At 53.0% G+C, this 25,294-nt stretch overlaps 1 protein-coding gene across 1 annotated transcript in view; it reads right to left on the bottom strand.

Moving 5' to 3' along the window:
- Positions 1 to 25,294, bottom strand: part of PRRX2 (paired related homeobox 2) — a 47,931-nt gene that overhangs the window by 1,358 nt on the left and 21,279 nt on the right. Inside the window, exons 2-3 of the mRNA XM_077850489.1 lie at positions 1,082 to 1,269; positions 240 to 418 (exon numbers count right to left, since the gene is read on the bottom strand). Coding sequence (XP_077706615.1) covers positions 240 to 418; positions 1,082 to 1,269 — 367 coding nt within the window. The remainder of the gene's footprint in view (positions 1 to 239; positions 419 to 1,081; positions 1,270 to 25,294) is intronic.

Here is a 25,294-nt window from a genome sequence, read left to right as displayed (position 1 = left end):
CACACTCACAATCACATGCATATATTGCTATAAGAACACACTTGTGTGCACATGCTCATGCTCCTCCAATACACACACACGCATACACTCATGAGCACACACGCACCGGCTACACACTGCTTGGTAGGCCCTGGCTTCAGGGGTGCCTGGGCACCACTCACAGCTCCCTCCAGAGCCTCCAAGAAGTCTGGACCCTGAGTGGCCCCGGGCCTCCCTGCTGGAAGGGGCTCCGCTCTCACCTGTAGGGGGACGAGGTGGTCCAGGACAGGTAATCTGGACTCAGGGCTGTGGGCCGGGGAGCCACAGGCTGTTCGATGGCGGCCTCCTGGCTGTAGGACTTGAGCAGCGTGGCCGAGCGGTTGGCCAGCATGGCCCTCTCGTTTCGGCGGAACTTGGCCCTGCGGTTCTGAAACCAGACCTGGGGGCGGGGGAGGCCTGTTGGATGGGGTGCAGCAGGCTGCAGAGGGGACCCACACCCTGGTGGATGTGGGATGTGCCCCCTGCGCCACCAGCTCTGGACTGCCAGCTTCACCTCGGCCGGGGGGTTTCCTTATCTGTAAAAGGGGGATGACCCTGCTGCGGGGTGAGCAGCCTCAGAGACGGGGGAGGAAGGAATGAGAAGGCAGCCGAGCACTTCACCTACAAAGCACTGGCTCAGGGCCGGGGCAGAGCAGCATTTAACACTTTAATGTGACTCTGATTTATCAAAACCCTTCGCCAGGCACTGTGCTAAGCACTTGACAAATATGTTAGCTCCTCTCATTCTCAGAAGGACTCTATAAAATAGGCCCACGTGATCCCCACTTGACAGGGAGGATACTTTCACCACAGAGAGGTTGAGGGACCCGCTCAAGGCACACAGCTGGCGAGGGGCCGGCCTTGGATTTGAACCTCAGTCCTATGGGGCTCAGATACTCCTGCTCTTAAATGCCTCCCCCCACCCCCAGCAGCTCCGTTGCCCCAAGTGATAGGTGGCGGTGCGCTCCCACGGGGTGGGGTGGGATGGGGTGGGGTGGGTGGGGGTGGGATGGGATGGGGGTTTGATGGGGTGGGGTGGGATGCCCCAGTGCGCAGCGCTCACCTGCACGCGCGCCTCGCTGAGGTTGACCCGCCGGGCCAGCTCCTCGCGCACGAAGGCGTCGGGGTAGTGCGTGCGCTCGAACACGCGCTCCAGCGCCTGCAGCTGGCTGCTGTTGAACGTGGTGCGGTTCCGCCGCTGCTTCTTCTTCCGCTTGGCGGCGCCGCCGCGCCCTGGGCTGGGGCACTCACCTGCGGGGCGGATGGGGGGGCCGTGAGGGTCAGCAGGTTGGTTGGCGGCAGGCGAGGCCCCTGCCCTGAGCCCCAGGGTGCGGAGGTGCCAGCGCCCACAGGCACTAGCCGGGCAGTTTGCCCTGAGCGCTCTCTGTGTGTCTCCCCCTCTGCAGATGGATGGTGCGGCTCCCAGAGCAGGAGCAGATCCCTGGAATCCACTCCTTTCATCCCTTCATTCATCCCTTCCTGCACTCCTTCAACACTTATTTTTTTAAAGATTTTATTTATTTATTCATTCATTCATTCATTTATAAGATTTTATTTATTTATTTATTTATTTATTTATTTATTTATTTATTCCTTCATGAGAGACACAGAGAGAGGCAGAGACACAGACAGAGGGAGAAGCAGGCTCCATGCAGGGAGCCCGATGTGGGACTCGATCCTAGGACCCCAGGATCATGCTCTGAGCCCAAGGCAGGTACTCAACCACTGAGCCATCCAGGCGTCCCAAAGATTTTATTTATTTATTCATGAGAGACACTGAGAGAGAGGCAGAGACACAGGCAGAGGGAGAGCAGGCTCCCCATGAGGACCCCATGCGAGACTCGATCCCATAACCGGGGATTGGCCTGAGCTGAAGGCAGATGCTTAACCACTGAGCCACCCAGGTGTCCCCCTTCAATACCTATTAACTGAGCAGTTACTATGTGGCAGGCGCAGTGCCCACAAGGAATGTAATAATGAACAAAAACCATCGGACCTCTAACCTGAAGCCAGGGCACAAGCTGCCCCCTGCCAGGAGGGACGACTGACCAGGTCAGGGAGGCCCAGGAGGCACTTGAGTGTCCTCAGCACCTGGCCTGGGCTCTGGGCATGGTAAGCCCTTTGTGGATATTTGTTGTGCAACTAACATAACACATGACAAAGAGCAGTAGGAGTCAGTTGCACCGGGCCACGGCTCACAGGCTCCCTAGCACCTGTGATCATTGCTCACAGCAATCCTATATAGACAGGGGGTGCCATGCTCATCACCCCCAACTTACAGAGGGACAAGGGAGAGGGATTCAGGGAGGCCAAGGCCTCTGGCAAAAGTTCAAGCACCCAGTGGTAGAGAAGGGATTTGAACCATCAGCTTGGCACCAGAATCCTGGTCCTGTTCACCAAACTTGCCAGCTGCTGACAGCACAAGGCAGAAAGACATGTTAGAGCACCCTGAGCACCCAGTATGGGCCAGGGGCTGTGCTGGGTACTGGGGAGAGATGGAGCAGATTGAGGGAGGCTGGCCCCAGGATAAGACACTCAGTGGCTTGCGACAAAAGTCACACCAGGGTGGCCAGGGTGCGGGAGGATACTCGGCTCTGGTGAGCGAGTGGGAGACGATCAGCGGAGGCTCCTCAGAAAGGTGGTGCTTTGAACTGGATCTTGAAGGAGGTACAAGAACTTTCCAATCAGATCAGAGAGAGGGAGGGAGGAGGGCACTTGAGGCAAGGCACAAGAGGTGGAAATGACCAGGGGGTGAGTCCCAGCGGAGGAGCTGACCACGGGTCCGTGCTGGCCTCTGGTGCAGAGTCAGCAACTCAGGTAAGGATGCCCAGCATAACCCTGGGGAAGGCCTGGGGTCAGCAACTATTACCTTTTAGACCCGTCCTCTCCCTGGAGGGGGCAGGTCGGGAGAGCTTACAGACACTATTGCCACATTTCAAGTTTATTGAGGGGCAGAACTTGACTCTTTGTCCCCAAGGGCCCAGGTCATTGCCCACTCCTCCAGGAGGCCCTCCTGACCCACCTGGGTCCTCCTGGCCCACCTGGGTCCACGTGGGATCCCCTCCTGCACTCACCCAGCACGCATGCAACACCGCCACGTTCAGCACTTCCTTATGTATCTGATTTTATTAAAAATGTATATTTTAATAACCAAGTAATGTCACTGCTTGTCACAGTAATGGATTCATATACCAGAGAAGGGTAAAAAGTAAAACAAAATACTCCCCTCTCCCCAGCTCCACTCCCCATGCTTTACAAGATTACAAATGCACATTTTAAAAAATTTACAAGCATGAGATCATGCTGAACACATTGGTGCTTCAACTTGCCTATTTTCGCTTGATAATATTCCAGATACCATTCCATCTCAGCACAACAAACGTAACCTTCTTTATTTAGATTGTTCCCCACACTCTCTTTTCTGTCGTGTTCCCTCCCTCCACCTGGAGGAATTGATTTTTTTAAGGATTTTATTTATTTATTCATGAGAGACACACAAAGAGAGGCAGAGACACAGGCAGAGGGAGAAGCAGGCTCCCTGTGGGGAGCCCAATGGGGGACTCAATTCCAGGACCCCGGGATCACCCCCTGAGCTGAAGGCAGATGCTCAACCACTGAGCCACCCCGGTGCTCCTGAAGGAACTGATCTTTTAAAGCAATTCTTGCTTTATCCTCCCAGCCAGCATAGCTTTTTTGCAAATATAATAAAATACATATAATATTTTCTCCCCCTCATCTATCAGAAAGGAGCATACCATGTACTGTTCCGCACATCACCTTTTCCTACTTAGCAGCAGAACCCAGGGATCCTTCCATCCCATGCATAGAAATCATTCACCCTCCTTTCTATAGCGAGTGGTTTATATGCCAGCCGTGTATGGGAATGTCTGTTTTGCTTAGTTAGGACAACAGAACATATTGTCAAGCTTTTGGGATTTAGTCCATACCTTGTATTTTTGCTTTCCCAGTTATACATTCCCAAAGCACTTGGCTGGGGGATCGCCCCGTGGTTTGTTCCACTGGAGTTCTATTGATGGGCACTTGCAACGTTTCCAATCCTTTGCAACTGAAAGGATGCCAGTGGAGAACCTCATGCAAACATGATTTTCTATTTTTGCCAGTGCATATTTGGGACAGATTCCTAAAAGCGGGATTGCTAGGCCAGTGAGAAAAATACTAGAAATGAAAAAAAAAAAAAAAAAAGAAAAATACTAGAAATGGCCAGAATCTGCACCCCTCCCCCCCCCAGGCTTCCCACCAGTGGTGTATGGGAAGGTCTGCTTCGCCTGGTTTGGACAGCAGAACATATTGTCAGCCTTTTGTTTTTTTTTTTTTTAATTATTTATTTATTTATTCATGATAGTCACAGAGAGAGAGAGAGAGAGAGGCAGAGACACAGGCAGAGGGAGAAGCAGGCTCCATGCAGGGAGCCCGATGTGGGACTCGATCCCGGGTCTCCAGGATCACGCCCTGGGCCAAAGGCAGGCGCTAAACCGCTGCGCCACCCAGGGATCCCTATTGTCAGCCTTTTGAAGTTGAGTCCATACCTTGCATTTTTGCTTCTCCAGCAACACATTCCCTTAACACATCCAATGTTCTTTGCACAATGCTGGGCATTTGCTTTGCTAAGCCTCTAGAACATTCCAGGCCCCACAGTGGATACTCCTCAATCCCTGCTTTTAAATAAGGTCCCACATTAGCAGGGTTAATTGACCCTTGAGCAACCAACTGATTCAGTTTGAGGCGGAAACGTTCCAGGAGACTGGTAAATAGTGATCATGGGAGCAGATGGGGGGTCTCGTCAGGCAGGACTCAGGGCGGTGCCTGGGAAAAGATGACTTTACATCTGAGTTTGACCCAGGAGTTCTCAACTGGGGGCAATCTGCCTCCAGGGGACACCTGACAGTGTCTGGAGACATTTTTGATGGTCAGGACCCTGGGGCTGGAGGTGCTATGGGGATCGAACGGGTAGAGGCCGGTCAGCCCTTCAGGACAATGACAGGCCCCCACACCGAAGAATCATCTGGTTCACGATGCTCAGAGCTCTGGGTTAGCAGGATGCTCAAGAACTGTTGCAAACACAGGATGGGGTGTGGGGGCAGTGGCAGGGAATGCGAGTGGCCCCAAGGGAGGCGCCTCGTCCCCTGGCTGGGCTCCAGCCTTCTCTCCTCACCCCTTTCCTCCAAGAAAAGGCGAAGATGGATGAGAATGTCTGGTGCCTGCGAATGTCTCTGCCCCGCATCCCCGTCCCCTGGAGGGAGAAGAGAGCTAAACCAAAACAACAAGGGCCCATGAGCTGAAAACCGGGTGGTGGTCAATAGCCCAAAAGCAGGACGGAAGTTTCTGGAACACTAGCCATCCCAGAGACGATTTCCGTCCCCCTCCAGGCAATGCTGTTTGGGCACGCACCCAATGCGGGAGGCATTTCAGCCAAAAAAGGAGACTTTTTCGAGAAGTTTCTGAGCAATTCAAAACTGAGGGTGTTTAAATGAAAACCATTTCACAGCCTTCGCCCCGCCAAGTGGGCGCCGGAAGAAACAACCCAGCTCTCTCTGCCAGTTAAACTGTGTGACTTGGAGCCGAAATCTTCACGCAAAGGCGTTTATCACCGGGGCCCCCCCAACAAACCCAGGCCTCCCCCACGAACACCAGCTAGGCTCCCCGCAGGTCTGGGGTCCGCTCTCTCTGGGGTCTCATCAGGGCAGCTCCGATGGGGGATGCTCAGCAAACACTGATTTGGCTGGCCCACGAGCGGTGCCAGGTGCCACACATGCTTCCACCCACTGGATCTCTGCCCCCACCATATGAGGTGTTACCCCACTTCACACGTCGGGAAACTGAGGCTGAGCTTGTACCTCTGGGTGGGAATTCTTGTTTGTCAGAAGGCTCAGCCGGCTCAGGCTGTGGGGGTCTCCTCCCTCACCCAACCTGCTCCTGGGGGAGGTGAGACAGTCCTGGCTCTAGGAGGCCTCCAGCCTCACAGCACCTCCCGGATGCAGAAATGCCCCTGGGCCCCCATCTTCAGCACCTCTTTGTTCCAAAGGAAGACCTCCCCTCTGGGAGCTGGGAGGGACAGCAGCTTACCCAAAGTCGCACTCATGCCCAAAGAGCAGAGTTTGACTCCGTGCCAAGAGCATAGTAATTGCACAATAAATGGTCACTGCCCTTAGCATCGGTGCTTATGTGCAAATGGCTTCATGGCCGAGGTCAAGGGTCTTTCTCCAAGGGCCCTTGGGTCCCCTGGCCCCAGCCCCGTCGTGGAAAGGCAAATCCAAAGTCTCTGCTTCAGCCAGAGGCTGAGATGCAGGCGAGGCTGAGGACAGCTGGAGCAGCGTCCTCACAGTGACCCGGGACTCGAACCCACGGGCTGGCCTCTGCTTCCTGGCGGATGTGCTGGCCATTTGTGACCTGAAGTTCCTGCGTCACCTCCTGAGAAATGTATCCTGGTGGGCGTGTGTGTCCCCCTGGGGGCTCTGGGCTGGGACTTGAAAGCATTTGGAAAAGAAATAAATACTCACTAAGCCTCCGGCCAGAGATTGCTGGGGCTCCACTCTTTCCAAGTCAGGCTGTGCCCCAAATTTCCTTTTGTTCAGGAAAGAGTCCTGCTTTTCTCCTGGGGTTCAAAATAAAGCCTGAAACCGCCTGCATTTTCACAGGCTGCTCAGGTGCCGTGGTGAGGGGCTGGATGGGGCCCGGCCTGCCGTCCTCTCTCCCTTCAAACCAAATTACTTCGTCCCCGATTACATTACAATACAAAAAAATGACTTGTGCACAGTTTTCTGCCATTAAATTATTTCACACATACCATTTATTTGGCTGACTGCAAGCCAAAGACGTTTAAAAACCCTGCTCTCGGCCAAATGATCAAGTGTTCCTGGCTCCTCTCCCCTGCACCCATGGTTTTTCTTATTCCATGTGATTTAAGGGTCTAAATAGTCTGGAGGGAATTAACTGCAAATTCTTCCTAAGACAAATAAACCCGGCCTCTTCATTTCTGCCTTTCTCAAGCCGTTGAGAGACACTCTCTGTTTGTTTTTGCTTCAAATAGTCAGTTTGCGCCTGACCCCGGGGCCGCGGCGAGCTCCAACCCAAATAAATAACTTTTATTAATTAGCATCTATTCTGACCAAATAAGCAGCCCCCTCACCCCCCTCCAACGTGATCTCTGCCAACACGTTCACAAAAATAAACAACGGGTCCCCGGGACCTTGATGTGGATTTAACAAATTAACACCGGGCCTTGGTCAAAGGAGCTCCAAGCTGCAGAAATATTTACAGCCAGGAAAGTCTGAGGAAGGAAGTGGAGGTGGAGGGCCCAGAGGGGCCTGCAAAGGCTTCGGCGCCCACCCCCAGGTCTTCTGGAAGAGACGAGGGTTCCTTTGAAGGACCCCTGGTTCTCCTGTGTCTCGGGCTCAGGCAGGAATTCTGGAAACCGTCCTCGGGCTGCCACTGAGTGCCACCCGGAGGGACCTGAGGGTACTAGCTCTCACCTCTTGGGGTGAGAAGAGAGAGGCAGTACTGCCCAGTGGTTAAGAGGCCCCCCAATCACCAGCAGAGTGGCTGAGGGCAAGCCTTTGAACAGCTCCCAGCCTCCAGAATCTCACTGAAAAACGAGAATAACAGAGGCTACCTCATTAACCTACACAGGGGCTCTTAGCCTGATGTTACAGATAAGGAAACTGAGGCTCACAGGGTTAAGCAGCATGTCAAAGCTGTATGACTGGTAAAGGCCGGGGCTAGGATTTGAACCTGCGGATGGGCAAGGATCCCAAGCTTGTAACCATCTGGGCACAGGGCACCCGGTCCTAGGAGGGCCTGCATCCCCCGACCTCCATTCCTTCTTCAGGGAGGTTCTGAGGGTCTCTCTGTGGACTTAGGGTGAATGGGACCACCAGGAGGAGGAAGGCCGAAGGCCACGGAGGTGTTTCTGGAGCTGTGTGGGGTGCATGCTGGAGGCAAAAGCGTGCAGGCTGCCCAGCCTGTGAGACCTACCAGGGCCAGGGTGAGGCATGGCACCGAGTCAGGCCAGCATTCGGAGGAAGAAAGGAAGGAATGACAGGAGGGAGGAGGAAGGAGAAGAAACATGGTCCCCAGAGCCTTCTGGAGAAGAGCTTCCCTAGGCGGCCAGCCACACTCCAGCCAGGATCCAAAGCAAGGGACATAAGAGCTGGTTTCATGTCCAATCAAGCTGGCCTTGGTCCCTGACACTGAGACCCAAAGGAGGGGCTCAGGTCCTCTAGTGAGATCACACAGGCAGGCTTCCCAGCATCACCTCCCTGGAGGTCCCCAGCAGCCTCGGAGGGGCAGGCAGGTCTGTCTCTGTCCGAGAGAGAGAAGACAGAGGGAAGCCCAGAGAGGATTCAGGACCTACCCAGGGTCACACAGCAAGGAAAGCCCATCCCCTAGCCCTTTCTTTTCTTGATACATCCCTGGTAACCAGTTGCCAGGGATAATGGAGAGAGGACGTAGCCCCAGCCCCCACCCCCAGCCCCCAGCCCAGCCCCGGAACAAATCTGATGGTGAACACAACGGAAGGATGGAGGCTTTCTCTACAGGGCCTTTCTGGCTCTACCCCCTGGATGGGCCCGGAACTCAGGAGGGCTCAGGACTGCTGTCCCGAGTTTGTGACCTCCTCGAGGTCGGTACTTGCACTGAACACGCACATTCCTCACAAGTGGACTTCTGTGCATACCATTCCTGGGCTTGCAACTCCTCCTCTCTCCCTCCCTGACTCACCTGCGTGTCTCAGTAGAATGCCACCTCCTCCAGGAAGCCATCCCAGAACCCCCGTCGTAGCTGTATCATACTGTAGAGTAAATGTGGGGTCATTTGTCCAACAGAGACTGGAACTTACTGGTTCTTTGGTCTCTCTGGAACCCATCCCGGGCCTGGCTTAAGGTAAACTCCTCACAGATATTTTCTGAGTGTTGAGTAAATGCATGAATGAACAACCTGGGCCTGTCGCACCCACACACCCCCAGGTCAGTGACTGGTGTGGTTACAAGGGGGACTAAGCAGGCTTGGGCTGGCCCTAGAGTCTGGAGGAGGCTAAAGGAGGCTCCCACAGTTCCTTAGAAACTTCAGTAGAGCCCTGCTGGGTCTCTCTGGATCTTTCCATGCACAAAGGCCATGGTGTGCTGCACACACTTCCATAGGATGACTGGACCCCCCAAGAAAACCCAGTGGAGGGGCCAGACACTGGTGGGATCTGCTTTACTAGACAGCATGAGCTCCTACTCACCTCAGGGCCTTTGCTCATGCTGTTCCCTCTGCCTGGAGCACTGCACCACTTCTGTCTGACTCAGGCTTACCCAGGTTTTAGTTTGAGCCTAAATTCCCTGCCTTGAGAGACTTTCCCAGCATCCAGGCCAGGCCAGGCCAGCTCTCCCTGTTACAGGCTCCTGGGCCCTCTCCCTCTCCCACACAGCTGTAATTAAGCCATTCTTCTGTTTTGGTTATCTACTCTGTGCTATTTCTTCCATTTAACTCAGCTCTTAGGAAAGCAGGGGCTGGGTTTGCCTTGTCACCTCCTTATCACCAGGACCGGGCAAGAAGTTTGGTTTCAAAAATATTTATGACTGAGTGGTTATATAAATGAAGGAATGCCTCATTCCAGAAAATAATGGGAAGTCCCGACTTCCAAAGCCAGTTTGCCTTCCCCTCCCAAAGGCCAGACAACGGTTACTTAAATGTGACACCCAAAGCATATGCAACTAAAAAGAGAAAGATCAATCAGACTTCACCTAAATTAAAACTTGGGTCAACACCAACACGAAAGTAAAAAGACAACCCACAGAATGGGAAAAACGGACACAAGTCATGTTTGGTAAGGGACTTGTATTTAGGAACTATTAAGAACTCTTAAAAGCAACAATAAAGAAACAAGTCATCCAATTAAAAATGAGCAAAGAGTTGGGGTGCCTGGCTGGCTCTGTCACTTAAGTGTCTGCATCTTGATTTCGACCCAGGTCATGATCTCAAGGTGGTGGGAACGAGCCCCTTGTTGGGCTCCATGCTCATCACGGAGTCTGCTGGAGATCCTCTCCCTCCCCCTCTGCCCCTCCCCTCATGCATGCTCTCTCTCTCTAAAATAAGTAAAATAAGTCTTTAAAAAAAAAATGAGCAAGGCATCTGAATAGACATTTCTCCAAAGAAAATATATCAATATGCCAACGGGCATTGGAAAGATGCTCATCATTAGTCATCAGGGAAATGCAAATCGAAACCACAATGAGACAGCACTTGACACCCAGCACCATGGCTAGAATCAAAAGACGGATAATAACAAGCGTGGGCAAGAATGTGGAGAAATCGGAACTCTCGTGCACCACTGGTGGGAATATAAGGTGGTGGTGCAGCCACTTTGGAAAAGATTCTGGAGGGTCTTCAAGATGTTAAATATGGTTACCATCGGCCGCAGCGATTCCACCCACAGGTACATACCCAAAAGAAGCGAGACACAGAGCCCCACAAAAACTTGGATACGAATGAATGTTACTCGTAATGGCCCACACTTGGAAACACCCCAAATGTCCATCAACGGATAAATAGGTAAACAAAACGTAGTCTGTCCACACAAGGGAATGTTTTTTTGAGTGTAAAAAGGAATTAAGTGCTGACTCATGCTACAACATAGACAAACCCTTAAAAACATTACTTATGTTTAAAAATATCATGCTAAGTGAAAGAAGTCGGTGCCATCCATGAAAGGTCACATGATGCATGATTCCAATTTTAAGAAATGTCCAGGGGTGCCTGGGTGGCTCAGTGGTGGAGGGTCTGCCTTTGGTTCAGGTAGTGACCTCAGGGTCCTGGGATCCAATCCTGCATCAGGCTCCTCCCCTCAGGGAGCCTACTTCTTCCTCTGCCTGTGTCTCTGCCTCTCTCTGTGTCTCTCAATAAATAAATCAATAATCAATAAATAAAATCTTTAAAAAGAAAAGAAAAGAAATATCCAGAACAGGTAAATCCATAGAGACAGTGGCTGTTCAGGCCTGGGGCTGGGGAAGGGTGGCATCGGGGAGGAAGGATGATGATTAAGGCTGGCAGGGTTTTTTAAGGGGGGCTGCTGACGGAAATGCTCTAAAATTGTGGTGACGGTTGCACAACTGAATATGTTAAAAATCACTGACGTGCACACTTTAAATGGGGGAACTGTATGGTATGTGAATTTTATCTCAATAAATTGTTCTATAAAAAGAAGTAGTGGCAGACAGAGCCACTGGGATTGGCAGAGATGGCATGGAAAGGAGCCCCCCCTGGATATGCGAGGCCCTTCCCAGAGCTAAGGCCCAGATGATGGCTCAGCACGGCCAGTTTAGCCCCAGAGCCTCTCTGGGTCTCGGTCTTTGGGGAGACCCTCAGTGAGGAAGCTGCTACCAGGCGGGGTTCTTGGGACAGAACGTCTCCACTGTGGGGGCTGCCATAGCAGGCCCCCCTGGGGAGGCCTGGTGATGGATACAGGGGAGGACAAAACTTCTCCGGCCCAGGAGCCTTTGAACAAAGGGGGTCATTGGGCCAAGGCGGGAGCAGAGACAGGATATCTGTGTCCTATTCTCAGGCCCAGAAAAGGGCCAGGAGGTCAAGGCCAGCTATAGCTGACCACCTCAAAGTCTCTGGATTTCCCGAGCCTCCCCTTGGGCCTCCCAGGCCTCTGGGCTCTGGGGCCTGACCGCCTCTGGTGACAACAGCCCGAGAGCCACAGGTTCAAACTTCCAGGCTCCTCTGGCCACATCTGTGGTTGGCCCAGCCTTCTCCCCTCCTCAGACCCTGAAACCACCTCCAGAGAGTTGGGGGCCCCTGGCTGAAGTGGGGGCTCAGGGAGGAGATGGGGATCAGGAAGTCACTCAGGAGGAAGAAGAGCAGCCCTCTGCTCAAAAACTGGTCTAAGAAGGAGGTTAGCGTCTGTCCGTCTGGTTTTAATCTAAGGCTGGTGGCCAAATGCCAAATTTATTGTAAGACCTACATTTTAATAAGGGGTTGGTATTTGGAGGAAAGCTGCCCTCGTTAACCATTTCCAGACCGGAGTGAGGTTGCCGCTCGGGGGCCAGTGTGGGGTCCACCTCCCAGCGAGGCGCCTGCGAGCCTCTCAGGCCTCTCGAGGCCTGGAGCCAGCACCTGCTGGGAGTCCGGGAGCGCGGCTGGCCAGGGAGAGACATGTTCCGATTTCCCCGCAGCTTGGTTCTGAAGCAAACCCGCAAACAGCTCTGGGGCTCAAGCCTGTGACTCTTTTGTCTTCTCAAGGACTCAGACCTGAAGGGACTTTCCAGACCATCTGTCAAAGCCCTTTCTTTTTGCAGATGGGGAAACTGAGGCAAAGAGGGGACACAGTGGCTGGCCCAAGGGCTCCCAGCAAGGAGGGGGGATCCCAAGTTCTGCCCACTGTGGTCCCACCCTTGAGGATTTGCCTCCTCTCTGCTCCTTCCATCCCTAGGTCCCTGGAGGGGGTGAAGGATGGGGGAGGACCCACAGCAGCTGACCTTTGACACAGCAATTTGCATGCTTGGGAGCTGAGGGGGACGGGCTAGCAGCAGCCCACCCAGAGAGCAAATGACTGCTTCCCCCTGCCCCTCCTGCATCTGAGAATGGGGAAAACCCCCTCCCCCTTCCTCTTGGGCCCTCACTTTCCCCATCTGTGCAATGGGGAGACCACAGTTACAATCCCCCCCAATTCAGGGTGACACAGAGAGGACCAAACAGTCTAGGGCTTTCCCGAGTACATGCTAAACACGGTGGGGCTTTGAGTTCTCCCCACTATTATTCTTTCCCAAACGAAACCCAGGTCCTGGCTCACTGGTCCTTCCCCTCTTTCGCGCGCGAACCCCTTAAGGAATCTGAGGAATTCTATGGGCCCCGGCCCCAGAAAAACACAGGTGCACACGCAGTTTTGCCTGGAACTTTGGGTGATTCATAGACTCTCTGAATCCCGTCCACAGACCTCACCCTGTAATGTCAGCCTGATGGAAAGTCACATTTCTTCTGCCCCAGGAGAGCCTGCCGCTCTGCCCCCGTTCCACCTTGGGGTCCCCACCGGCCTCCCTCCGGACAGGGAGCAGAGCAGCCAAGAGCAAGGCCAGGCCCAGCAGCCCCTCCTCGGAGGCTGGCTCTGGGACCTGCTGTGCTCCCACAGAGGCTGACCTTTAAAGCATCGCTGGAGGGTTTTTACGACCCGTTTGAGTTCCAGGCACGCTGGAAAATGTGTTTGAGGCTCCGAGGAGCTCTAAGGGCCGTCTTGAGTGTTCCCGCCACAGCTGGGCCTGTGGGTGAGGACAGAGGACTCCTTCCTCACTCCCCCCCCCCCACCTTTATTTCCCTGTTTGGCTCCCATTTACTAAATTTTATGACATGCCTGGCACTGGGGTATAGAGTCCTGCCTTTTGAAATGCGGAAGGCACAGTCTGTAGCCTTACCCAGTGGGGGACAGTATGGTGCAGAGAGGCGAAGCAACCGACCCAGGTCACACAGCCAGGCTGCGATGAAGCAGTGATTTATGCCCACTCCTGTCTGTCCCCAAAGCCATTGCTCTCTGGAGGAAAGCAGCCCTTGTTAACCATTTCTAGACCACAGTGACATTGCTGCTAAGGCCCCATGTGGGTTTTCTCTCTCACTGTGGAGCCCGAGAGCCTCTCAAGGGCGGCAGCCTGCACCTGCTGGGAGTCAGTGTGAGCACTGATGGCTGGGTGCAGAGATGCCCTGGATTTCTGCAGCCCGGTTGGCCTCTCTGCTCCTTGAGCAAATCTGATCCCTCTGCCCACACCTGCCCACCAGGCTCCCAGGTCCTGGTGCCCTCGAGGGCCTGGCGATCCCCTGACATGTGTCACAGGGTGGTGCCTGTCTGCATCCCAGCACCCACCAGCCTCCCCAGCAGCATGCACTCTCAGAACCTGGGCACAGAGCCATCTGGGACACGCCTAGTGTGTTCCTGGTCACACCCTCGAACAACCAACCCTGACTCCAGAAAGGTCTCTGCTATGGTGAGCCATAATCCATATCCCTGGGGGTCCCCCAGTGGTCCGGGGTTCATGCTTTGAGGGCAGCACATGGGGACCCTTCTCCAGCAGGGCTGCTAACACTTGAAGACAGTTTTTCCAGCGCCTTTATGCTCGACTCTGGGAAACTCCCTGCCCCTCTCACCACCCCTGGGGTGACACCAGCTCGTCCTAATTTCTCAAAGGGGTGTCCATTGACCATTTGCTTCAGAACATCAGGGAAGCTTGTTAAAAATGGACGTTCCTGGGGGCACCTGGGTGGCTCAGTCGGATAAACGTCTGCCTTTGGCTCAGGCCATGATCTCAGAGTCTTGGGATTGAGTCCCACATTGCATTGGGCCCCCTGCTCAGCAGGGAGTCTGCTTCTCCCTCGGCCCCTCCCCTACTCGTACTCACTCTCTCTCAAATAAATAAATACAATCTTTTTTTTTTTTTTAAAGGACATTCCCATCGCATCCTGTGGGATTCCAATCCAGCAGGCCCCAGGCAAGCTGGAAATCTGCAGCAGACTTTCACCCACGAGTTTAGCAACTGTGAGCATCAGGAGAGCAAAGGGAAAAACATGGCTCGACATAAAAATATCAAAAATACTGATTCACGCTCTAGCTCTGCACCATCCCAGGCAGCTACCCACAGCCGTCTAAATTTGCATTGATTTGACTGGAATGACAATATAAATCCCGTTCCTCAGTCACCCTGGCCACATTTCAAGGGTTCGATAGCCACAGGTGGCCAGTGGTTCCCGCACCAGACAGCATAGATAGGGAACATTCTCACCATTGCAGAAAGTCATACCGGATGGAGCTGCTCTAGAATTCCAATTTTTCTTCTTTTTTAATGGAAAGGGAACAACCACAACAAAGATCAACATTAAAGGACATTTGAGAGGAGAAAAATCATCCCTAAATCCCACCACGTCAGCATATCTGTCTAATTTTTTGTGGATTTTTTGGCCTATATCCACATGTACCCAGCCTGCACGTGAGCCCACTTACAGGGTGCATGAATATCATTTTCTTTTTTGGATGGGACATTGATGAAAAGGCCAGGATTAAGATCAGACATACCAGGCGACAGCATGTATGGTTTCACACGTTGTGCACTGCACAACGCCAAGGGCACCATCCCTATAGATAACAGTGTAGCTGGTGCCCCCTATAGTTATTCAGTGGACAACCCTTTAGACTCTATCTGCTTTCTAGAAATAGCTGCATTCAGGTTCCGGCTTCATGTTGCACCAGCTATGTAAGCTCTGTGGACAAGTGACTTCACCTCTGAGTCTAGTTTCCTCGCTGTAAATGGAAACAGCAGTCCCTAAAGTGCTTACTTAGACAATACCTGGCACCTAGGAAGCGCACAAGTCGCTTTGCTATTATGTTGGCGACTATTACTACCTCATGATTTTTTTTTTAAGATTTTACTTATTTTATTTGAGATATAGAGAGAATGAGAACACGCGTGGGGGGCAGAGGGAGAAGCAGGCTCCCCGCTGATCAGGGAACCCCATGTGGGGCTTGATCCCAAGACCTTGGGATCATGACCAGAGCCGAAGGCAGATGCTTAACCGACTGAGCTATCCAGGCATCTGTCTACCTCACGATTTTATGGAGCAGATCCAGTGAGCCCTTTGCTGGGAGTGGCACCAATCAGGGCTGAGCACATTGTTGCTTGGTGCTCACTTAATCTCCACCCTCTTCCACAGGATCATTGTGAGTGGCTGCCTCATTTCACCTGGTGGGAATACCGAACCTGCTTAACTGGTCCTTCCCCTCTTGGACATTATGGTTCTTTGCAATTTTTCTCTATTGTAAATGATGTGGAAATGGCTTGTTTCTTTGTCCTTCCACTGGATTTTCAAGCCCCACCTACTTCAGTAGAAGTTCTCACAACCACAGCCTCATCTCTGCCAGGACCTTCCAGGCTCTTTCTTGACACCAAGTCAACCAGAACAGGCTCCCCACACAAGTATAAAGGCTGATTCACCCGGGTCAATGGTTAAGAGCTGGACTCTGGAATTGGCCTGCCCGGGGTTCAAATCCCAGCTTCACAGTTGTGTGATCCTTTCTCTGTGAGTTTTCCAATCTCCCTCATAGAGCTAGCTGAGGATTAGATGAGCTACCATATATAAAATTCTTAAAACAGTGCCTGGGACCTGGTTAAATACTAAATCACATTAACCACTAGTATATTTATTTGGAGTCAGATGGGTCTAGGTTTGAGTTCCAAACTCACCATATATTGCCTGTGCAACCTTCCAGCAAGTTACTTAACCTCTCTGAACCTCATGTTTGTATCTGTGGAGTGAAGACTTTGACTATTGAGAGTATCTTGGGCAACTGTGTGCCTGGCACGCTAAAGTCTCACTCCTAAATAACTAGGATGCCTTATCTCCAGAGCCAGTGCACACACACACACAAAACAGAGGCTGCCCTGAAGCTGCCTCAGGAATCTGTCTGTCATGTATGCTTCCAGAGAAGTGCGGCTGGATCCAGGAGGAAGCCTTCCCAGTCACAGACTGAACTTGTCTCTTTATTCTCAGCACCCTGGCACATAGTAGGTGCTCAATAAATACTGAAAGAAAAATATATGAATGGCTGAATGTATGTATGAATGAATGAACGGGATTTGGGTCCCAGGGGAGGTGATCCCAATTCTGTGCCCGCCCAAATATGTGAAGACTTTTTTTGCACTATAGATTGGGATAAAGTGTTAGAAGCTCTCCCACTTTCCTGACCCTCCTATCTATAGAATCTAATATATTTATTGTTGCTCTAAATTTAAGGGCTAGAGCATGATCCAGAGAAATGCCCCTCCCAAAGGGAAAGGCTTCAGCCTGGCTCTGCTGGTGCTCAAGGTCAAAGGAACAGGAGCATTCCTCTTCTTGTAGGGGAGCTGGGTAGTGGGGGGCTGGAGCCACCTCTCCCTGCCCTGAAAGGTGAGGGATGGCGGGACTGGACTGGAGGTACAGACAGCTGGCTACCCCGATGCCCTCTCCAACTGGGTCCAGCATCCTCCCTTCCAAAAGTCAGGAACTGCCTTGTTCCTTGAGCCTCCAAATGCAAAGGAGATTTGATCCCAATCCCAAAGTTTGATCTCCAGAGTTCAATAGCCTGGGATGGAATTTATCCCACCTCCTCTACTTTACAGCTCTATGACCTTGAGCTTGTCTCCTCTCTGGGCCTCGGTTTCCTTGAGAGCAATGTGATGTGTTCCAACAAGACGGCAGTGTTGCACAAGGGAGCGTCCACTGCAGCACTGCCCAACTGACCAGAGCTTTGGGCCTCTGGGTCTCGCTTCCTCCATGCCATCCTGAGCTCCTGGAGGCGGTGCAGGGGTCCCCACCCCACAGGCACCTAATGGGGATTCACCTTCCAGTGTTGATTTTTCTGGGGCTGACACTCCCTTCTCCCACTCAGTATCCTGGCTCCCCACTTCCAGAACAAGGAAGGCAGCAAGGCCAAGAACATCCACTCTTTCCACATATCTTCAAAGGTTTTCTATGCAACACTCTTCCCACAAGTCCGGGAAGGACTGCAAACCAAGAGGACCACCCCAAACCCCATGGCCCTGGGTGAGGCTGCCTCTTCTGCAGCCAGACTGGGCTGGCTCACACAGCACCACCCTGTCCTGGCTCTCAATGGGGCCTCCATCTGGGGAGACCAAAATGCCCCCTTCCCACCCCGGCACCCCCATCTTCCCAACTTTCCCTCCTGGGAGTAGTCACTGTCAGGGCACTTCTGGGAGCCTGTAAGGTGAGAGCACTGCTGAGACCTGAGAGAGCTCAGGGCCTAGGTCCCTTGATCACCACACCATCACAGAGGAGGCCCAGGGAGGGAAGGAGGCGTGGGGAAGAAGAGCACAGCACCCAAGGCACCCCAAGCTGCCCTGGAGGGGGATGGGGCAAGAGGCTGACACACAGCCAGGGCTGAAGACCACCTCGTGGTTGATGCTGATTCGGTGCCAAGCTGGGACAGGCCTCAGAGAAATCCCTGTATTGACCCCAGTGGGTTGAAAAAGCTCCCTTAGGAATCCGCCAACCCCTACATTTCCTTCGCCCCATTTCCTGCTCCCCTGCCCCCCTCTGGCATTTCTCAGTGTGGCCCAAAGTCCTCATCGTAGGGGAAGCTCTGACTCAGAACTTTAAAAATCTTACACACAAACTTAAGAAAACAAACTTTGGGGGGGAGGGAGGGAGGGAGGCGGGAAGAGTCCCCGGTCCTGGGGGTGGGGCCGGGCGTTCCGAGAGGCCACCCTTCCCTCCCCGGGGAAGGAGGCAGGCGGCAGGCTGGGCGCACCCCACCCACCCGGGGAAGCCCGGCGTCCCGGGGGTCGCTCTCCTCGCCGGGCGGGGCCCGGGTGGCTCGTACGCAGCCGCGGGGCGCCCCGAAAGCCAGGGGGTGCCCGGCCCGGCGCGCCAGCCGCCGCCCGCCCCGCCCGGCCATGTGCGCGCCAGCCCGTGCGTGCGAGCGCGCCGCGCCGGTGGCGGCCAGAGCGGCGCCGCGGCACATCTGGTTCCAGGCGAGCCCCTGGCGCCTGCCTCGCCGCAGACCCGCGGCCCAGACACACAGACGTTAATAGATCGGCGCGCCCTGCCCCGCGCGGCCCGCGCCCGCCGCCGCCAAGCCGCTCGGTGGGAGTGCGCCCCGGGCCCCGCGCGGAGGGGTGGGCGCGGGGCGCGCGGGGCCCCGGGCGCTGCGCCCGCCCTGTCCCCTCCCCGCCGCCCCTCGGCCCTCCAGCCCGACCCCCCACCCCCGCCCCCCGGCCCAGCCTCCGCTAGGTCCCGGCTGGGAACCGGGACGGCCCTTCCCTGTCCCGCGAAACCGGAGTTCGCGGAAGTCCACCCCCCGTTGGTGACAGGCACGGCCCGCTGGCCCGGGGCGCACGGAGGGCCCAGTGCTGGGCCGGGCGCGGCCAGGGCGCATCGCCGCCCAGGACGCCGCGAGGCGACGAGACGCTGCCACCGTCCACAGCCGGGACACTGAGGCCGGAGCGGTCACTCGCCGCAGGCCGTCCGGCGACAAGGCAACCGAGCTGGCGTTCAACCGGGCCGTTGGATCCCGGCCCCCCAAGCAGATCCGCACCGGCTTTTGCCCCTTCCTCAACTCCGCCTGCAGGCAGCCACTTGGATCCCAGGGTCTCTCCAAAGTCGGTGGCCACACAGGCCCTTACCTGGGACCTGGGGCGCCCCCCCCCCAGGGAACCTCTCCTCAGCTGTGCGCCCCAGAGCCGTGAGCTGAAGTCCTTTGACCCCAAGCCCCCGGAGGTGGTGAGGCTCCCGGGGGTACTCCCCCAATTTGGGTGGACCCTGACTCTTGGCAAGGTTCCAAAACGGCTCCTCCGTCAGAGTCACTCCCTGGATCAAACCCTGCACCAGAAGGGTGCACTCCGGGCCCACTCCCGCTCTGGAGGGGACCGCTCTGTCTTGGAAGCTCCTTTTTTATTATTCCAGGGGTGTCTGACACGATGCATTTTGCCTTTGAAAGGAAGCTATGATCTTTAGGAACTGTCCGGATAGGACAGAGGCCCCCCCCCCCCCACCCTCGATGGCTCAGTGGGTGAGCGTCTGCCTTTGGCTCCGGTCCTGGGATTAAGTCCCCATCCGGCTCCCTGCAGGAAGCCTGCTTCTCCCTCTGCCTGTGTCTCTGCTTCTCTCTGTGTGTCTCTCATGAATAAATAAATAAAATCTTAAAAAAAAAAAAAAAAGGAACTGTCCAGATTAAAGGATCTCAATCTGAGTGGGCTAAAGGGATCAGTTAAGTGGTAGTGGGTTTCTCTCTGTCTTTATATATCCATCCATCCATCCATCCATCCCCTTTAGCCCCTAAGGGTAAGCACGTGTGCTTGCAAATTGCAAGTAATTTGTTGGCTCCAGGTTAAATTTTAGCATTACCCCCCCACACACCTTGGAGGGGACTTTATAAGAAAATGGACCCACATCAAAGTACCACACTCGCCCTTAAACTAGAAGAAGAGCATTTTTTTTCTGAGCTGCTTACAACATGCCTCCATTCTGTTCAGAACTTTCTCATTAATACCCTCTGAATTCACTTGGGGGGCTTGTTAACTTGGGCCATCAGAAATTCTGGGTTTTAGAACAAAACCACACTTTTAAAAAGTTCCCAGCCTGAAGGTAATAGGCTCTGTAATGGCCTTGGTGAATGTGCCCAGGCGTCGTCAGAAGCGCTCTGGTTTTACTTTCCAGCCAAGCCCTATGTTAAAATCGGGGCTCGTGGGGCCCCGTTCCCCACCCCCTGCCGCCACCCAGAAGGTGGGGCTGGGAGCAGAGCAGCGCAGTGCAGAAAGGGGGGCTCCAGCAAACTGGGGGGCTCCTAACCCAGCTCCCAGCCCTTACTTCCCCCTCCCATGTGAAACACCCCCCACCCCACCCCCCCTCATTCCCTGGTAAGACATGCTGGGTGGGCCTGGGAGCCTGTCAGCTCCAGGTGTAAAAACCAAGCCCCACAAACAAACTGGCCAAGTAGAAAGCAAGTGACAATTAACTTGCAGGGAAGCTGGCTCTGCACAAAGCATCTACCATTTCTGCATCCAGTCTCTCAGCGAAGGCAGTTTCTCCTGGTACTAGAGCTGGTGGCCCTTTCTGGTCACAGAACTCCATCCCCTTCCAGCATCTTCCCTTCCAGCTGGTGGCCTCCCCTCCCTCCTCCTCAGCCAGAAACTGATGGAGGGGATGCTGATTGCAGGTGCCAGAGTCCAGCCTCCAGGGTGGGGGTTGGAAGTGGGAGTTCTGGAACTTCCAGGCCCTGGGACTTTGTGAGGCCCTGGCCCCAACCAAGCCCAGCCTCTGGTCCATGAGGTGTTGAGTTCCTCCCCAGGCTTCCGGGTGACACCCAAAGATTAACTGGTGGGAGCTGTGGCCCTGCCCCTAGACCTGTCTGTGAGGCCTATAGCATGCCCCATTTCTTATGCATGCTGAGCCCCTTTCATCTGGAAGCTGCAGACAGGCAGAGGCTGGGGTGGGTGGCTGGAGAGCCGAGGGGCATTGAACTTCCCAAGCTAGAGGCCTGGCCCAGCTATGAGGACCGTGTGTAAACACCATACTAGTTGTCATGCTTCCGAAAGGGGCTCCCCCAGCTGCCCTCCCCTATGTGCCAGCTACTTTACACACATGACGTTGCAGAGTCCTCACACCTGCAACTCCAGAAAACAGACATATCATCATCAGCCCCTCATGCAGGTGAAGAAATACGATCTGAAAGGACTAATAAGTTCTCTAAGGCCACAGAGCCTATTCATGGGAGACTAATTAGGGACTCACAGCCTGACACACCAGACATCAGCACCCCAGCTCCTAACCATTGAACCATACTGCCTCCTGCTGGGATGGGGTCCGTGTTCCTGCTGAGTGTGGGTGAGTGTGTACACACGTCCTCCCCCTCCCCAGGCAGGAGGCCACATAGGTAGAGTCGAAAGGGGCTCTAGAGAGCACTCAGACCAGGGCTGCCTCATGGTGGGTGTCATCCCCCAACAACTTCTAAAGTCTAGCTAGTAGCTGCTTGGAACACTGCGTTAAAGGAGATTTTGAAGGGCCCTTGTTGATTAGTCTTGTTTGCTACGGGCTCAGGAAGAGGGTGTTCGGACATTGTCAATCCTGAGCCTGGTTCCAATGTCCTGGTTCTATAGATGCAGAAGATGGAGCCCAGAGAAGAGGCGTGACTTGCCCAAGGGTGCTGGGAGACTTCTGAACAAAGCCAGAGAAGGGAACATATGTTCTGTTCCCCTCTCTGGGCTCTTTCAACCTCAAGAGCAGTGTTTGCAAGTGCCACCATCTCGCTGCCCATTGACCCCTGACACATTCATTCGGGAAGTTCCACATAGGTCACAGAAATACACTTGGAGGGAGATATGTTCAGTTCTGCCTCTTTAAGGAACTAAAGGAGCAGCAATCTGGCATTGCCAGGAAGCAACCCTCATCCAGGGCTTCAGTGGTGGCAAGAGAAATCATCCTACCTCCTTTGACATATATATATACGAAGGACAATATTCTGGCCCTGGCACAGAAATATCACCCTGCTAGGTCATGTTGGCAAGGCAAGTTGTGCTGTGAGAGAACAATTATTTTTAAAATGGTACCATGAGGGGCATCTGGGTGGCTTAGTCAGTTAAGTGGCTGCCTTTGGCTCAGGTCATGATCTCAGGGTCCTGGGATTGAGCCCCATGTCAGGCTCCCTGCTCAGTAGGGAGCCAGCTTCTCCCTCTGTTCCTTACCTGGCTCATGTTCTCTCTCTTGCTTACTGTCTCTCTGTCTCTCAAATAAATAAAATAAAAGATGCCACCATGAGAAAGTTTTTTTTGACAAAACTAAATTATAATCAACCTGATTTTTAAAAAACTAGGTCAAAGACCTTAAAGGACACCTCACTGTAGAAGAAAGATGGAGATAGCAAGCAAACATAGGAAAAGATGCTCCACATTACATGCCATTAGAAATTTTAAGTTAACACAACAACGATGGGCAGCCCCGGTGGCTTAGCGGTTTAGCGCTGCCTTCAGCCCAGGGCGTGATCCTGGAGACCCGGGATGGAGTCCCATGTCAAGCTCCCTGCACAGCCTTCTTCTCCCTCTGCTTGTGTCTCTGCCTCTCTCTCTGTCTCTGTGTCTCTCATGAATAAAAAAATAAAATATTTAAAAAAACAACAACAAGATAACCACCACATGCTTACTAGAACAGTCAAAACCCAAAACACGAGGGGCACCTGGGGGGCTCAGTGGTTAAGCGTCTGCCCTCAGCTCAGGTCATGATCCTGGGGTCCTAGCTCGAATCCCACATCAAGCTCCCCACAGGGAGCCTGCTTCTCCCTCTGCCTATATTTCTACCCCTCTATCTCTCATGAATAAATAAAAATAAAAACCTAAAACAAAAAACCCAGAACACTGACAATACCAAATGCTGATGAGGAGGTGGCACAGCGGGAACTCTTGTTCATGGCTGATGAGCACGCAAAATGATATAGCCACTCTGGAAGACAGTGAGTCAGTTTTCTTATGAAACTAACCCTACTCTTACCATATGAGCCAGCAGTCACGCTTCTTGGTATCTACCCAAAGGAGCTGAAACTGTATGTCCATACCAAAAGCCACAGGTGGATGTTTCTAGCAGCTTCATCCCTTGCTGCCCAAACTGGGAATCAACCAAGATGTCCTCCAGGATGGGAGCAGATAAACCGTGGTCCAGCCAGGCAATAGGCTATTATTCAGTGTTAAAAGAAAAGAGCTATTGGGGCACCTGGGTGGCTCAGTCAGATAAGCATCTGACTCTTTCGGCTCAGGTCATGATCTCAGAGTCTTGAGATCAAGCCCCAAGTTGGGCTCCACACTCAATAGGGAGTCTGTTGGAGATTCTATCCCTCCCTCCCCCTCTACCCCTCCTCCTGCTTGTGCTCTCTCTCTACCAAGAGGAAGAAAAAGGAGAGGAGGAGAAAGAGGATGAAGAGAAGAAAGAAAAGGAGGAGGAGAAGGAGGAGGAGGAGAAGAAGAAGAAAAAAAAAGAAAAGAAAATAAGAAGTGAGCTATCAAGGCATGAAAAGACTTGAAGGAACCCTAAGTGCCCTCTACTAAGTGAAAGAAGCCAATCTGAAAAGGCCATATGTTGTATGATTCCAACTATAGACATTCTGGAAAAGGCAAAACTATACAAACAGTAAAAAGGGGTTGCCAGACAGGGAAGGGATAACAGGTGGAGCACAGGATTTTGAGGGCAGCAAACTATTCTGTATGATACTACGATGGGAGATGTCTGTCATCCTCTATTTTTCCAAACCCTATGGACTGGATGACAATGACGCACCAATTTAGGTTCATGAATTTTAACAGTCGTGTCACTCTGGCACAGGGTGTTGAGAGTGGGGAAGACCATGTGTGTGAGGGCAGGGGGCATAGGAACTCTGTACTTCCTGCTCAATTTTGCTGTGAACTTGAAACTTCTAAAAATAAAATAAAGTATTAAAAAGGGAAAACAAAAAGGAAAATAAATTAATTCTAGTCTGTGGTGTGCTGCGAAATGGTAACAACTGGTTCTCTGTGAGGAGGGACCCTGGATTTATGTTTGCCAATCCCTGAGGTATAAATGCTTCCACCATGGCCAGGTTCTAGCTACAGTGTGACACTCATGAAGGTAAAATCAGGAGGGCATGCGCAGAAGCACACCTGGGTACAGTATTTGCACCGTCCAGATGCCACAGATGTGAATAATCCCAAGAATATGAATCATAGTAAATGTAGTAAAATGATAAGAGGTGAGTTTTTGAGTATATACTGCTTTCGTTTTTTTTTTTTTTTTTTTTTTTTAAAGGAAGAGTTCTTTTTTTTTTTTTTTTAATTTTTATTTATTTATGATAGTCACAGAGAGAGAAAGAGAGGCAGAGACACAGGCAGAGAGAAGCAGGCTCCATGCACCGGGAGCCCGACGTGGGAATCGATCCTCGGTCTCCAGGATCGCGCCCTAGGCCAAAGGCAGGCGCCAAACCGCTGCGCCACCCAGGGATCCCTACTGCTTTCGTTTAAAATATAGCTTGTACAGGGACGCCTGGCTGCCTTTGGGTCAGGGCAGGGTGCTGGGATCAAGTCCCATATAGACTCCCCGTACGGAGCCTGCTTCTCCCTCTGCCTGTGTCTCTGCCTCTCTCTGTGTGTCTCTCATGCATAAATAAAGTCTTTAAAAATAAATAAATAAATAAATATAACTTGTGCAATTGTAAACTTATATGATGGGGGGTCAAGCCCCCACATCCTGCTTACATGGTCGCCAGGGTTCAGATCCTTCCCAGTGACCTGACGCAATGCAGGCGTCTAATATCACCTGTTCTGAACACCTGAGCCTCTCTAAAGTGAGTCATTGCCTCAAACGTGTCAGAGGAAACTCAGGTTTCATACCGATTATCAGGGGAAGAGGGGTGCACGCCTCCAAAACAGAGGCCCGGGGGAAGGATGGGCTGGGTACAGTGGGAGGGATGGAGGCGGCCAGGTGGAACAGGGGTCCTAGCTGTAGGTGCTCAGCACAATCCCTGGGTGGGGATTTAAAAATAATGCGCCCAGGGATCCCTGGGTGGCGCAGCGGTTTAGCGCCTGTCTTTGGCCCAGGGCGCGATCCTGGAGACGCGGGATCGAATCCCACGTCGGGCTCCCGGTACGTGGAGCCTGCTTCTCCTTCTGCCTATGTCTCTGCCTCTCTCTCTCTCTCTGTCTCTCTCTCTCTCTCTGTGACTATCATAAATAAATAAAAAAAAATTAAAAAAAAAAACATTTAAAAAAAAAATAATAATGCGCCCAGC

Source organism: Canis aureus, chromosome 16 (assembly GCF_053574225.1).
Source record: "Canis aureus isolate CA01 chromosome 16, VMU_Caureus_v.1.0, whole genome shotgun sequence".
Lineage (NCBI taxonomy): Eukaryota > Metazoa > Chordata > Mammalia > Carnivora > Canidae > Canis > Canis aureus.
This window is presented reverse-complemented; position numbering and strand designations above follow the sequence as displayed.